Source organism: Anolis carolinensis, chromosome 4 (assembly GCF_035594765.1).
Source record: "Anolis carolinensis isolate JA03-04 chromosome 4, rAnoCar3.1.pri, whole genome shotgun sequence".
Lineage (NCBI taxonomy): Eukaryota > Metazoa > Chordata > Lepidosauria > Squamata > Dactyloidae > Anolis > Anolis carolinensis.
The window spans coordinates 236,978,909-236,994,407 of record NC_085844.1 but is presented as its reverse complement, the minus strand read 5'-3'; the positions used below and the strand labels follow the sequence as shown (position 1 = coordinate 236,994,407).

The window sequence follows — 15,499 nt, the reverse complement described above, 5'->3', positions numbered from 1 at the left end:
GAGGTCCAGCCCCATCAGGCACTTGGGAAGAGGCCCCACCCCCTCCTCTGGCCCCGCCTCCTGTGTCCTGGCAGGCACCGCAGTACAGGGATAGAAGCTCATCCCTGCCTCAGAGCTCGTAACTCCGTCCATCCCAGTCCTGGCCTCCCATTTGTGGCCCCACCCACCTCCCCCTCCCAATCCTGCATCTTGGACTGGGGAGAGGCTCAGCTCCGCCCTCTTGAACAAGAACCACGCCCACCCCCCTAAGCCACGCCCCTCTTTCCAGGGGGCACTGAGTAATATTTTTTCTGGAAAGGGGGCGGTAAGCCAAATAAGTTTGGGGACCACTGGAATAGAGAGACCTTCCTGCTAAAAGGAAGGAGCACTTCCTCTATCCTAGTGTTCTAGTTCCACCTGTGAAACACCACCTGTATATTCCTGCAGGGATGAGATAAAGGTGGCTTTGGTTCCAAGATTTCAGTTCCCTCAACAGACAAGGTGAAAAGCCAGAGAAAACCACATACAGTTTCCGTGGCTGACACAAGCTGAGAGGACCATATAGCGGGGGTAGATCCACCACTATGCTCCCCACCACAACAAAACTTAATCTTGCACTTGAACTACTGGAAACATTTAATTTTTTAGTTTGCTCTAATGATTTTATTTTCATAAAAGAACTCGGGTGAGAATGGGATCCAGAATTTGTTTTTAAGCATAAACCATGCAACAGCCTTAAAATATCTTCTAGAACACATGTCAGACTCAAGACCCACAAGCCAAATCCGATCCACCATATAATTTTACATGGCCCTCCAGATTCTGGACTACGACTCCTGTATTCCTAAATGTTAGACATCATGACTACAGCTGATGGGAGTTTTGATACAGTACCATCTTTGTTCTGTTTAGCCAGGATAGTGGGGTTTGAATTTAGATGCAAGACTTTGTATATAATGTCTGATTTTAAAATTTCTTTCAACTTTTCCCCCAACCTCAGAATCATAAGAGCTATTGGGTTGCAATTCCCATTATTCTCAGTCTGCATGGCAGATAATTAAAAATGATGGGAGTTGTCACTCAGTAACGTTTAGGAACTCAAATTGGATTAAAACTGAAGAGCACAGACAACGATGTAAAAAAAAAAAGTATAGTCCCCCCCCCCCCCTCCCTATATCCATGGATTCTGTTCATGAATTCAAGAGCATTTGAAGGCAACCATGAGGCTGTTGTGGCCCACAGTTAAAATGAGTTTGGCACTTCTGAAAATGTGATGGTTACATTTCCAAAATTATGATTATCACATTCTGCCAGTGTCTTGATAATCTGCAGACTTGAAGCATTCTGTGTTCATTTAATATTTAAATTTGTGTAAGATGTAGGTTTCTATCTTGGAATGTAATACAAAATTATATACTTTGTTTGAAATGCATTCTTTTTCAATCGTTCTGTTGTTTTCCTATCTTCCAAGGCATATGAAAGGAAAGGGGGCAGGGGAGGAAACTAATGATATAATAATTTTACTCTTATATCCCGCCCCATCTCCCCAAAGAGACTTGAGGCAGCTGACATGGGGACAAAGCCCAGCAAAAACAAGATTACATAGCAACACAATTAAAAACATATAACAAATAAACAATATAATTGAAATAATTAAAACCAGAGAAGTAAAAACTCCTTATATCTCCCAATTCTCAGGTTGTGACTCCAGCCAATACGGAACATCAGTTCTTGGGCAACCTACCTGTCCTGTATATTTCTATTTTTACAGTTGCTAGTCAATAACTTGCCATTTTGTCAGCACTGACATTTCTAACATATTCTCTCTCTCTCTCTCATATATATATATATATATATATATATATATATATATATATATATATATATATAATGTTTTAGAGACATTGTAACTTGCCTTGAGAACAGAGTAAATTAATTATTATTATTATTATTATTATTATTATTATTATTATTATTATTATATGCTATCCAGTAAGCAACATTTTCTATGTGTTTTCACCTAAAGAAAGGCCATGCCTAAGGACCTGAAGGCACAGCAGTTAAGTATTGAATAAGGCACTTCTATTTCCTGTTAGCCTGGCAATTACAGCATGGGATGGGAGCTGGCCCTTCAGAAGATGCTAGATTGTTCTTCCTAGCACACTTCACAACTGACTTACTAGCAATAGCTGCTGAGAGTTGCAGTCTAGCAACATATGTAGGGCTACATGATTCCTCCCCGTTAGCAGGATTCTTGGATGAACCTTCCAGGGGTCTCTGTGATGTTCTCTGTACCTCCATCATGACCAAGCGAATTCTATAGTAAACATCTGTTTGTATATGTGTGTGTTGGAAAAATGTGAAGCATCAGCTGTGTAGGTTTTTGGCTCAGACAATGGTACGTTTGTAAGGACTTCAGTTCTTTCCCCTCTCACAAATGAAAATGCTGCCACTCCAAAAGCTATTTTCAGTGCCATCACCAGCTTCCCTTCTGCAATGAGTAGATTTGGATAGGTGAAATGTATTGAGGATGTAATAAGAAAACCTTTTAAAAAACAAAAACAAAACTGCGATTAGCAAAAGTGATCATGTTTAAAAATACCAAGTACACTTATACCTGTGAATAGGAACAGAGATTATGTTATGTGTAGTTTGGCTGGAAGTTCAGCCTGAATGAGAGTGGAGAGTGCCATGGCAATACCTCCTCCATGACATTAGCTTTTTATGCAATTTGCAAAGAATCATAGAATCATAGAATAGTAGAGTTGGAAGAGACCTCATGGGCCATCCAGTCCAACCCCCCGCTAAGAAGCAGGAAATCGCATTCAAAGCACCCCTGACAGATGGCCATCCAGCCTCTGCTTAAAAGCCTCCAAAGAAGGAGCCTCCACCACAGCCCGGGGGAGAGAGTTCCACTGTCGAACAGCTCTCACTGTGAGGAAGTTCTTCCTGATGTTCAGATGGAATCTCCTCTCCTGCAGTTTGAAGCCATTGTTCCATGTCCTAGTCTGCAGGGCAGCAGAAAACAAGCTTGCTCCCTCCTCCCTATGACTTCCCTTCAAGCTCATGGTTTTGCTCACAGGCTGCTATATTCCAATCCAAAAAGGAGGGATGGGAGGAAAATAATAATGTGACAGCACCTTTAAGACTAATTGGATTGGATTTGGTTTTAGCATGAGCTCTAATAGATATAAACCCACTTCTTCAGATGTAGTGCCAAGTATTATTAAGGCTTTCAGGTATAAAGCATATGTATACAGTTGTGGGACTGGGACAGAATGTAATAGGATACAAAAAGATACAAACCATGTCTTTTGCCTTAAATTTTCAAATGGCTGGGCAAGGCGATACAGGTCTTTCAGAACTTCACGGTGGCCAGTTAGCATTGACATTATAGCTTACTTAAAGGATGTTTCCCTGGAGTCAAAACTCTCTTTGTTATATTATTTATACTTTGTTATATTATTCTGGAAGACCCACAGGCAGGTATGGAAATTTTGAGCAGGTCACATTATCTCAGCCTCAAAAAATGACAATTAAAAAGTTCCTCTAAACAAATCATATCACGAAACCCTGAAAAGGGATTGCCATATGTTTGAGTCAACGTGGAAGGCACAAAACGACACCGGCATATTTTCAGTGCCTCCACCTTTCAAAGTCCTCTCCCATTAGCAGGACATGTCAAAGGCTTTTCTGCAGCTGATGTCAAGCAGCATTCAACACCTCCTCATGGCACCAACTCCTGCCTTGAAGCCACAGGAGATTTATTCTCTGATGACCTGTATTTAAATCAGCAGGAAACAATTTCCCGCCCAGGAGCTGGCAAAAAAGATTAGGGTTATTAGCAGGAGAAAAGCACAGAGCTTTAGCAGCCCAGCTGAACATGGCTCACATCAGAGGAGAACGAAAGCAAATCCCCAGCTATCCGAGGTATGTGCTGTTCTAAAATCTTTGTGCACTTTGTTAGTAGTCATTGTCCTGAATGGTGTATTTTTGTCAAAGCAGGCATTTTAGCAGTGGAGGGCTCACAGCTGAACTACAGTGGAAAAGAAAGCCAGTTTGAAGGGGCACAGGGATTTTCAACTTGCTGGAATTCAGGGTGGGATCTTTCTGACTAATCACAGTAACCATTTGCCTATTAGGCATTAGCCGTGCATGACTTAAAACACATAAGTGAATAGGTGTTGGCTTATTTATTCATTTTCTCTTACTAAGCACCTAGAGAAGGTGTAAATTCCCCTGTTGCTCTTCAACGGTACTGTCAGGAAAGGGAGGGTTTATACTTATGTTAAAATTATTGTTATTTATTTATTTGTGTTATATTTATCCATTTTTTCTCCCTATATATTGCATCATCCATTGTACACGGCCTCAGGGTTGCTGGCAGGCTGAGAAATGATACTGAAACACTCTAAATTAATAATAAAATACCTTCCATCATTAGCTTCCCATTTTTACTTACATTGCAATCAATGTTAGAAACACAACTGAACTATAGTCAATGTGTTGTCGAAGGCTTTCATGGCCGGGATCACAGAGTTGTTGTATGTTTTCCGGGCTGTATGGCCATGTTCTAGAAGTATTCTCTCCTGACGTTTCGCCCACATCTATGGCAGGCATCCTCAGAGGTTGTGAGGTATGGGGAAACTCAGCAAGGAAGGTTTATATATATCTGTGGGAAGTCCAGGGTGAAGGAAGAACTCTTGTCAGTTGGAGGCCAGCGTGTCACTTCCACTTAAATAAATGAGACAAAAACATGCTTAACTTTTACTACATGGTCATCTAGGAAAGAAAGATGATGTCATTGGAGTAAATCACACTTACTGTATTTTTATTATCATTAGCTGAGACCCCATACTTGTCAGGGTTTTAAAAAATGCATATGGCACATGTTTTATATAGAGGGAATAATGGGTTCAGAAGCTAACCTAGCTGGTATATATAGAATCATAGAATAGTAGAGTTGGAAGAGACCTCATGGGCCATCCAGTCCAACCCCCTGCCAAGAAGCAGGAAATCGCATTCAAAGCACCCCCGACAGATGGCCATCTTGCCAAGAGTGAGGAGGACTTTCCCTAGGATTTAGGATCATTCCCATCAACTGAATCAGACAATCATACACTAAAGAGACCAATGGTATATATATATATATATATGAGCTTGAAAATCATAAGAAAGTTATTGAGACATTGCTTTTAATGTTAGGTGATGCTAGTTTCATGAAAATGGTTCACATACGCTAGTCCTAAAGTCAGAGGTAAGAAAACGGCTTCCTTTGATCACAAAGGAAGGATTGCAGACACCTGTCGAGACTAGAGGTTGACCTCAGTAGGAGTTCAGTACATGGTGCTTATGTTAATTCGATTATAAATACATCTGGGCACGAGCTGTGCCAAGACAATGCAGTGAGATAAGAAATGTCACAAGAGGATAGAAGGTGTCCTTCAAAGCTCCTTTTACACTTAAAGCCTTTCCCTGCCATGTGGGGCAGGCATTCCTCTCCATGGACAAAGCACATTTCAACCACAACCCAGCTTCTTGGGATCCACAGGATTGCACTTCTGGCTTAATTATTCATTATCATTCTATACTCAGAACAGATTTGGCAGTTCAGTTTTCTGAAGCAGTTTTATGTTGTCTTAAGGTATTGAACTAATACAGAATGTGCATGGACAAACTCTCAAAACTGCTCTTCTCAGTCTTTCTGCAGGACAAACCAACAGAGTTTTTGAGGGTCACCACTCTACAGAAATCAGCTTCTGCAGTTCAGACATATTCAAGGCTTCATTTGGATCTGGAAGGCTTGCATGGTTTAAGCCCTAGAAAGGCATTCTTAATATTGTTCCATCTAGGAGCAGGTAACAAAATCATAAATAGACTTCAGTGAATATATACAGAGTGTTCTTCCCTTATCTGGAAAGAGAAATGTGAATTTTCCTGTTCTGAAATGTAGACCTGAACAAAGTGGCTCCAGCCTTAGGTATCTTTCAGGCCTGGGGAAATGATGGGATATAAATAATATAACGGCAACTATCTGATACACCTTAGTCAGAGTTGGAAAGTCATGCAGAAAACACCGGGAGAGCTTGTCAGGGGAATAGCGTCCTCTTAGGTAAGAGTAGAGAATGTGGAAAAGTAAATGGTAGAATGATACTCTCCAGGCACAAACTATCTTCTTTCCTTGATTTGGGATTTTCCCCAAAGGTTTTACTCCTTTCCCCAAAAATCCTGGAAAAAAATCTGAAACATCAGGTTAAAGTCAGGGAGAAGGGGAGCCACAGTCAAATGAATGTGTTTTTGTGTCCTTTATTGTGCCCTTCCAGAACCCAGAGGCTGGAGTTGGTATACTGTCCAATAAATTCCCCTACATTGTAGTATTATTGCAAGTCGGACAAACAAAGCAGTAATTATTTTACTGTCTAGAAAAGCCTAGCAAGTCTTGAAATGGCAGTTATTTGTGGGTTCCATCTGTTATTTTGATCGTGCCACAGACCCCAGAGCATGCAATAACCTTCCACAACCGTGGGGAGAGGATGGGATGCAGTATAATAAGCTGCAAGGGGAAATGGCAAAAATCCCGTTCTTTTGCTTGTTCCTTAGCTAGCGACTCTTGGACTACAGGACCTTCAACATACAGGACAGCCTTCACCATTGACTGAAGGGAGAGTGCATTGTATGCTCTTTTTGTTGCTCTCGGAGTGGTTTACGGTTCTTTATTATTAGCATATTACTTTTAATAATTAAATCGAAATATGGAATACTTAATTTGTGAATTGCATTTGAAATGATTGCTCTTTTTTCACGTTTTCCTAGGTCTTAGAATGATGAAAATGATAAAACTACCCTGGATGTCGTAAAACTGCAAACTAATCTGTAGATTTGTCCTGCCATTGTGAGTTGGACCTCCTGCCCCCCTGGATCGCTCTGGCCTTGCCTACTCTGCCTCCTTGGACCAGTCACACCTTGAGTCTTTGCCGTCCTTGGAATTTGCATCCAGATTTGCCTTCTCCGATTCTCTTGACCTCAGCAGCCCCAGCTCATCGGAGTCGTGGGACTGCTCCAGTGACAGTGATTCCTCCTCTCTGGGCCTCTCTGGTTTTGCTTCCTTATCTTCTCCAGAACTCTCAAGTCCTGAATCTTCGCCCTCCCTGGATTCCTGCAGCACCTCTTCATCCATTTCCTTAGACCTCTCCAGTCCGGAATGCTCTGGTTCCTGGGAGCGCTCCAGTCTCAGCTCTTCTATTTCATTAGACATTTCTAGCATCAGTTCCTCTGACTCTCTCCGCTTTTCTAGTGTCAGCTCCACAGTGTCGGTAGACCTCTCTAGTCTTACTTCAACCTCGCTGGATCTTTCTGATCCCAAATCACTCTCCTCCTTGGAACTCTCGAGTCAATCCTCTTCAGACTTACAAGATCTCCATTACAAAATACCTTCAACTCCTCTGGAGGTTCCAGATCACTCCTCGTCGTCATCCTCCTCCTCCGGTTCACTAGACCTAACTGATATTAATGCACTGATATCTCAGTATTCCTCTGGTTCATCATCTTCTAGCTCCTTGGATGTTTCTGATTTTGTGTTTCCCACCATCCTGGACACTCCCAAAGTCTGTGTTGAAGATGCCCCTCATAGCTCCTCAGTCTCTCTGGATGATCCACACTTTGCTTCTGCAGCTGAACAGGAAGATACAACCCACACTTTTCCTGATTTTTCAAACCAGATTTCTACTACAACTTTCAGCCACTGCAAAGAACTAAGCCTTCCATCATCTTCAGCCTATCCATTCTAGCCTATGTAATGTGCAGCACAACAAATGGCTCATTTCACAAGATTCTTTGTCTAACTACTGTTTCTTTGTCAATTTTTTCTGAACAACGTAGGGAACATTTTAAATTAGAATTTAATCTATATTGAGAGTTATAACATTTGCATAAATGTGTGCAAAATAATGTGTAAAGTTACCAACATTTTCTGGCAATGCTCCTTTGCCTTTCAATAGCTGTGTTTGGAAGTCAAAATTTGAACACAATTTAAATAGCAGATGATAGATTTGCCCAAAAAAAGTTGGAAGCACTAAATACGCTTATTCAAATCTTTAAAAGGTGCCTTAATATAGGTACCTTAGGTAGTTACAAAAGACTATTGTTATGGTCTATTGCTAACTATCTAGCTTATTTCCCTTTGTTATCTTTTACCAATAGACTAATTGCTAATCAGTGTAATTAACCTGATTTTTAGAAGTGATTATTATGTATGCAATAATACTACATTATGCCATAGCTGTGATTTATCAACAATACAGAATGTCTGTATGCTTGTTGACTTACTGCTGCAATACTGTTAGATCAGCTACTTCTCCAGCACTTTGTCTGAGTATTTCTATGTTCTTGAAAAATTATGCTTGTATCTTTTTATGTTCTGGAGGTTATTGTTGCACTATACCATATATGCCTCTTTAAACAGCTTACATTTATTAATATTCCATTATAGGTGCACTACTTGGAAAGATGGGGAGCCTGCTGTCATCAGTTGCCACCATTTTTTTGGCAGTGGCAGAGGTTCAGTCACAGAGCCACCCTGGAAGTAGTTCTCTGGGGTGTGATGGGAGCCATCAGACTCTATGGCTGAAGTTAAAAATTCTTGTTGCTGCTGCTGAAAATAGGCTAGTGTGAAGAGATTCTAACTATCTCTTTTTTCGAAAGAATTACAATCTTGGTAGATACAGGGAATGCTGTGGATGTAGCATATTATAATTTCAGTAAGGCCTTCAACAAAGTCCCCCATGACTTTCTTGCAATCAAACTAGTCAAATGTGGCTAGGCAATGCTACTATTCGATGGATTGATAATTGGTTAAGTGAGCGAACCCAAAGGGTGCTCACCAAGGGTTCCTCTTCATCCTGGAAAGAAGTGACTGGTGGAGTGCTGCAGGATTTGGTCATGGGCCAGTTCTGTTCAACATCTTTATTAATAACTTGGATAAAGGTTTAGAGGGCATGCCTATCAAGTTTGCAGATGACACCAAATTAGGATGGATAGATAATATTCCAGAAGACAGGATCAAAATTCAAAATGACCGTAACAGATTAGAGAGCTGGGCCAAAAACTGGGGAAAAAAATGAACTTCAACAAGGACAGATGTAAGATACTACACTTAGGCTGAAAAAATGAAATACAAAGATACGGGATTGGCTTGGAGTCTTCATGGACAACAAGTTGAACATGAGCCCATAGTGTAACGCAACAGCTTAAAAAGCAATGGGATTTTGGGCTGCATCAAAAGTGTCTAAAGGGGAGTAATGGTGCCTCTCTATTCTGCTTTGGTTAGATCTCACCTGAAATACTGTGTCCAATTCTGGGCACCATAGTTCAAAAAGAGATATTGACAAGCTGGAAGGTGCCCAAGGGAGGGTGACTAAAATGATCAAAGGTCCCTTCAAGATTTTTGGACTCCAACTCCCAGAAGCCTCAGCTGCCTTGGCCAATGATCAGGGATTCTGGGAGCTGAAGTCCAAACTCCCTGGCGCACTGCTATATTACCTACCTTGCTATCGACAGGGATACAGCTATAACAGCGAGAGCCCTGATAAGAGGAAGTGACGCAACCCCATCTCGCGAGTGTGTCAGTCTTCTCGCTTATTTGAAGCGCAGGGAAGCTCCGAATTAGCGCCGTTGCGCCCAGCCAATAGGAGCGCCCGGTCGCACAGCCGCTGCCATCCGATTGGCTGCTGCTTTTTTCCCTAAAGGAAGCGCGAGAGTAGCCGTTGCTTTGTGATTGACAGGCCGGTTCCCCGGCGAGGTTGCTTGTGATTGGTCGGCCGGGTTTCTACTTCCGAATTCTGCTTTCTTTCTACCCTCCTCAGCCTGACCTTGCGGTTTCAGTCGACGGCGTTTGGAGTTGCAGTCGGTTCTGTGGCAGCCATGGTGGCGTATTGGAGGCAGGCCGGGCTCAGGTGAGGCCTTCTTCCCCTCCAGGCTCCTCTTGCTCAGTGATAGGGCCACTAGGGCTCTGCATGAGGCAGGGCATGGTGGGCAAGCTTCCAAAGTCGGAAGGCCACTACCGAGAAGGCCCTCTCCCTCGTCCCCACCAATCTCGCTTGTGAGGGAGGTGCGATAGAGAGAAGGGCATCTCCGACTGATCGGAGCCCGAACAGGTTCATAAGGAGAGATGCGGTCAGTAGACAGACAGGACCCGAACCATATAGTGCTTACTCCCAGAAGCCCTCGTAGGTTGTTCAATGGTCAGAATTCTGGGAGCTGGAGGCCCAAACAGCTGGGGGGCCGCAGCTTGAGAATGCCATCCGTACTCTGCAGGAAGAAGAGCCTTCCCATTGATACCGTACATACCGTATGTGCAAATACATGTACAGTAGAGTCTCACTTATCCAAGCTAAACATGCCGGCAGAAGCTTGGATAAGCGAATATCTTGGATAATAAGGAGGGGTTAAGGAAAAGCCTCTTAAACATTAAATTAGGTTATGATTTTACAAATTAAGCACCAAAACATCATGTTGTACAACAAATTTGACAGAAAAGGTAGTTAAATACGCAGTAATGCTATGTAGTAATTACTATATTTACAAATTTAGCACCAAAATATCACGATGTATTGAAAACATTGACTACTAAAAGGCAGACTGTGATGGATAATCCAGAACATTGGATAAGCGAATGTTGGATAAGTGAGACTGTACTGTACAGATATTCCAGAATCCCCTCCCGCCCAAGTTCAATACACTTCCAGGTATGTTGGATAAGGGATACTACATGTATATATATCTACACTCCCCCAAAATTTATTTCTTACCATTACACATACTTTGTTTCTTGCATATTCCTAAAACCCTGGTCAAAAAAGTCTTGCCTAAGAGATAGTGAGGCTAGTTTGGGTCATTGGATTTTGTATGTGCAAATTGTATTCTGAAAACCCGGGGAAATATGGAGCCTCAAGTTGTTTTCTGCAGCACGTGGCCCTTATGTTTCTTCAATGAATGTTGTTACTTGCTATCATATTTGTACTTGCCAAGTACAAGGTGATGGTTTTGACTTTTAAAGTCTTAAATGGTTTGGGTCCAGGTTACCTAAAGGATGGCCTTCTCCCATGCAATCAGCCTTGCACACTGGTATTCAGGAGGAAGTCTGCTCCAACCAGCCAGAATCCAACTGGCAACCACCACCCAGAGGACCTTTTCATTGGCCGCCCCAAGACTGTGGAACAACCTGCCAGTAGAGCTCCGGCAGCTAAATGAACTGTTGGAATTTAAAACACAAGTGAAGACATGTCTCTTCCAGCAGGCCTACCCAGACAGTCTTTAAACATAAACATTAATTTTAATGCATGTCCTTTGCTTAATCTCTGTTTTAATATGTATTTCGTAGAGATATGTTTTGGTATGTAACTTTTATGGAGGTACGTTATAGTGTGTGTATTTGTACTGTTTTGCTGTGTTTATGTATTTTAATTGTTTTGTAATCTGCCATGAGGAGAGGCTGGTAAGAAATAAAACTATTATTATTATCATCATGTCAACTTTGACTCATGGCCTTGATTTGCATTCTGCTGTAACTTAAAGCAGCAAGCAAAGATTCAATTGTGACAGAAAACATCCACACAATAACTCGTTAAGCAAACCCCTAGCTGGTTTATCCCATGAAGGTCTTCCATCCCAACAGACACTACCTTGGCCTCAGAGGGAGAGAAAAGGCAATTTCTGCTAGATCTGCTTAATTCACTCCTCCATTTCCATCCATTTTTCTGTATCATGTCTGTAGGTTATAGCATAGCACAGCTTTTTCTTATTCTTTAAAGCACTAAGCACAGTGTTGGTGCTACAGAAATAAGTGATGATGGTGATTATGAGCTATTCAGCATTTAATATCTAGCTGATATTGTGCCTTTCTTTCCTCTTCCTACTTGCATACAGCTATATCAGTCGTATTCTGGCTTCTGAATTAATCAGTGTGGTCTCTGGTTAAATAATGAGAAATTAAATCTAGTCCATGTGTTCATACATCACAGCACATACTTATTATTCATGGAGTTGCTGTGTAGTTTTTAATCCATGTAAATATTGTCATGTTTATTGACAGAAAGGGTTTAATTGTTCTTCATTTTTATATTATGTTTTTAATTTACATTGTGTCATAATTATTTTTAGCCATCTTGAATCCTGATATTTGGAGAAAGGGAGATAAAAATATAATAAATAAATAAATAATATTTCTAGTCTTCTCTCACAGTGATTAATGTATATGTGTGCTTTCCCCTGACTTGAGAAAGTGTGGAAGCAGAACCGTATGTTGTTTGGTTACAATAAAGATAGATATTAGGAGATTTAACAGTTATTCCATTGATTTATACTTTTTTTTACAGCTACATCCGATATTCCCAAATTTGCGCCAAGGCAGTAAGAGATGCACTGAAACCACAATTTAAAGCAGAGGCAGAGAAAACAGCAGGAGCCAATGTAAAAATAGTGAAACCTAAAAAAGAATGATATCAAAGTAAGTGAAGAATTTTGTGGGATCTTTTTTCAGTGTAGTGGTACACATTTTTAGAGGACCAAATAGTATCTTCTACTGTCCTCTGTGTTAAATGCTACAGATGGTTCAAACATTCATAAAGAGACACTAGGGATTTAATGTCCTTGTGAACCTCTTTGACAGTTGGATGTTTATCCTGTTTAACTGTTCAAATGAGAATTTATAGACTCAAGTAAGATTTGGGTGTATCGTGATCTATATATATAAAAGAGTGATGGCATCACGGCAATTCACAAAACAACAAAAGTACAGGCCCCCCAACCTCAAAATTTGACAACACAACCCATCATCCACGCCTCAAGGTTGATACAACAAAAAGAAAAGAAAAATAAAGTCCTAATTAGAGGGAGAGCAATAATTTTTTTTATCCAATTGCTGCCAGTTTAGAGGGCTAATCTCTGCCCACTTGGTTGCCTAGCAACCAAGGGACAGCCAGGTTTCAGTTAGGGGACAGGCAGATTTAGGCCTCACTTACACTTCTTCCACAGATTATCTAATTTGCACTGGATTATATGGCAGTGTAGACTCAAGGCCCTTCAACACAGCTATATAACCCATTTATAATCTTATATTATCTGCTTTGCACTGGATTATCTTGACTCCACACTGCCATATAATCCACTTCAGTGTGCATTTTATACAGCTGTGAAGAAGGGGCCTCATATAATCCAGTTCTAAGCAGATAATTTAAGATTATCAATATACAGTAGAGTCTCACTTATCCAACGTAAACAGGCCAGCAGGATAAGTGAATATGTTGGATAATAAGAAGGGATTCAGGAAAAGCCAATTAAACATCAAATTAGGTAATCGTTATACAAATTAAGCACCAAAACATCATATTATACAACAAATTTGACAGAAAAAGTAGTTCCATGCGCAGTAATGCTATGTAGTATTTACAGTAGAGTACTGAACTACTTTTTCTGACAAATTTGTTGTCTAACATGATGTTTTGGTGCTTAATTTGTAAAATCATAACTTAATTTGATGTTTAATAGGGTTATCCTTAATTCCTCATTATCCAACATATTCGCTTATCCAACGTTCTGCCGGCCCGTTTATGTTGGATAAGTGAGACTCTACTGTACTGTATTTACAAATTTACCACTAAAATATCACAATGAATTTAAAACACTGACTACAAAAACATTGATTATGAAAAGGCAGACTGCGTTGGATAATCCAGAACATTGTATAAGCGAATGTTGGATAAGTGAGATTCTTCTTTAATATGAAATAATTACTGGGATAGAATAATGCAGAACAATATAATCTCTAAAACCAGGACAGTAAATAAACAAGGGAATTCCACACAGGAAACAATCAGGGCCAGCTAACACCTCCCAACAAAGTATTCCCATCATCAAAGTCTGGAAAATCCTCTGTTTTCTCAGGGCCACAGACAGTAGAAGCACATAAAATATCGCAAACAACACCACTCTGAAAACAAGGGAATTCCAGACAGGAAACAATCAGGGCCAGCTAACACCTCCCAACAAAAAATTCACTCAGGGAGGAAACAGCCAGGCTTTAAAGCTGCAAGGCCATTACATCCTAATCATTTTTCCTAATTGCAGCATTCATACTTGCCTCCAACAAACAAAAAAAACCAATCAGAAATATTGTATATTCACAACCTTTAGGAAATAATATCCCCTGATGGCGCAGCGTGTTAAAGCGCTGAGCTGCTGAACTTCTGGACCGAAAGGCCACAGGTTTGAATTGGGGGAGCGGAGAGAGCCCCCACTGTTAGCCCCAGCTTCTGCCAACCCAGAAGTTCGAAAACATGCAAATGTGAGTGCATCAATAGGTACTGCTCCGGCGGGAAGGTAACGCTGCTCCATGTAGTCATCCCACATGACCTTGGAGGAGTCTACGGACAACGCCGGCTCTTCGGCTTAGAAATGGAGATGAGCACCAACCTCCAGAGTCAGACACGACTGGACTTAATGTCTGGGGAAAACCTTTACCCTTGACCTTAACTACCACCAATTCCTCAATACTTTATTTCCCATACCACCATACTTCGCCACAGCAACGCGTGGCCGGGCACAGCTAGTATTATATAATAAGAGGATACAGCTATGTGGGAACAGAGGTTCTATTGTTTCTATTGTTTCAGTTGCAATAGAACTGATAAAGGTATGTCAAACACGGGTTTCTAAAGCTAGCCTTTACTGGCTATTTAACAGGAAACTTCTTTTTAATGCCATATTCAACAGGAATCTTAATTCCATTTATTATACCCAGCTAGATAGAAACATTGAATCATAGAACCTAAAAGCATTGACTTACCAAATTTGCATTGATTCAGTAAGTCTGCTGCTGAAAAAATACATATCTAGTCCATGTAACACTGCTAGAAAGTCATAGAATAACTAAAATATGGTTAGAAACTGTTGTGAGTTATATTGATTTGTTTTGCAAGGCAGCTCGCTTTAATAACTTATTAGAACTTGTAAACCTCAAATGTATAGAGAATAATGTCTTAATTATTGTATTAGGAGTTTTAAGCCACATTGCGCATTGTAACATGTATTTATTCCAAGTTTTAATTGTCTTACAGGGTCTGATCGTCTAGTAGGCAAAATGACAGCTGGTGATTATGCTCCTAGACACAACTGCTTCATGCTTTCTGACGTTTCTCTGTAAATGTGTAAATCAGCATGCTAATAAATGGAACTTTATGAACATGCTTCTAATGTATATTCCCTTACACAGTAAAATGATACAGCACGTTTTTGGTGGAATTGTGTAACAATACAAGTGTTTGTATTTTTTCAACTTTTTAATGTGTTTCTTAGAAGGGGATAATAAGAGTTATTTGGATAAGAGCATTCAATCAATTGTAGTAGTATGCTTTAAAATATAATTAAAGTCATCTCCAAAGATCTCAGTACGCAACATCCAGATTAAAAGAAGATTAAATTGTTGTTCATTTACTAAACAATACTATGTTCACTCAGAAGTTTCACT

At 40.5% G+C, this 15,499-nt stretch overlaps 1 protein-coding gene across 1 annotated transcript; it reads left to right on the top strand.

The window, feature by feature from the left end:
* The first annotated feature begins 9,768 nt into the window (after positions 1–9,768).
* atp5f1e (ATP synthase F1 subunit epsilon) lies at positions 9,769–15,214 on the top strand. The gene is made up of 3 exons (XM_003228988.4): positions 9,769–9,929; positions 12,351–12,481; positions 15,090–15,214. Exons 1-2 carry the CDS (start codon positions 9,898–9,900, stop codon positions 12,472–12,474), a joined length of 156 nt encoding a protein of 51 aa, XP_003229036.1. The 5' UTR covers positions 9,769–9,897; the 3' UTR covers positions 12,475–12,481; positions 15,090–15,214.
* Positions 15,215–15,499: the final 285 nt, after the last annotated feature.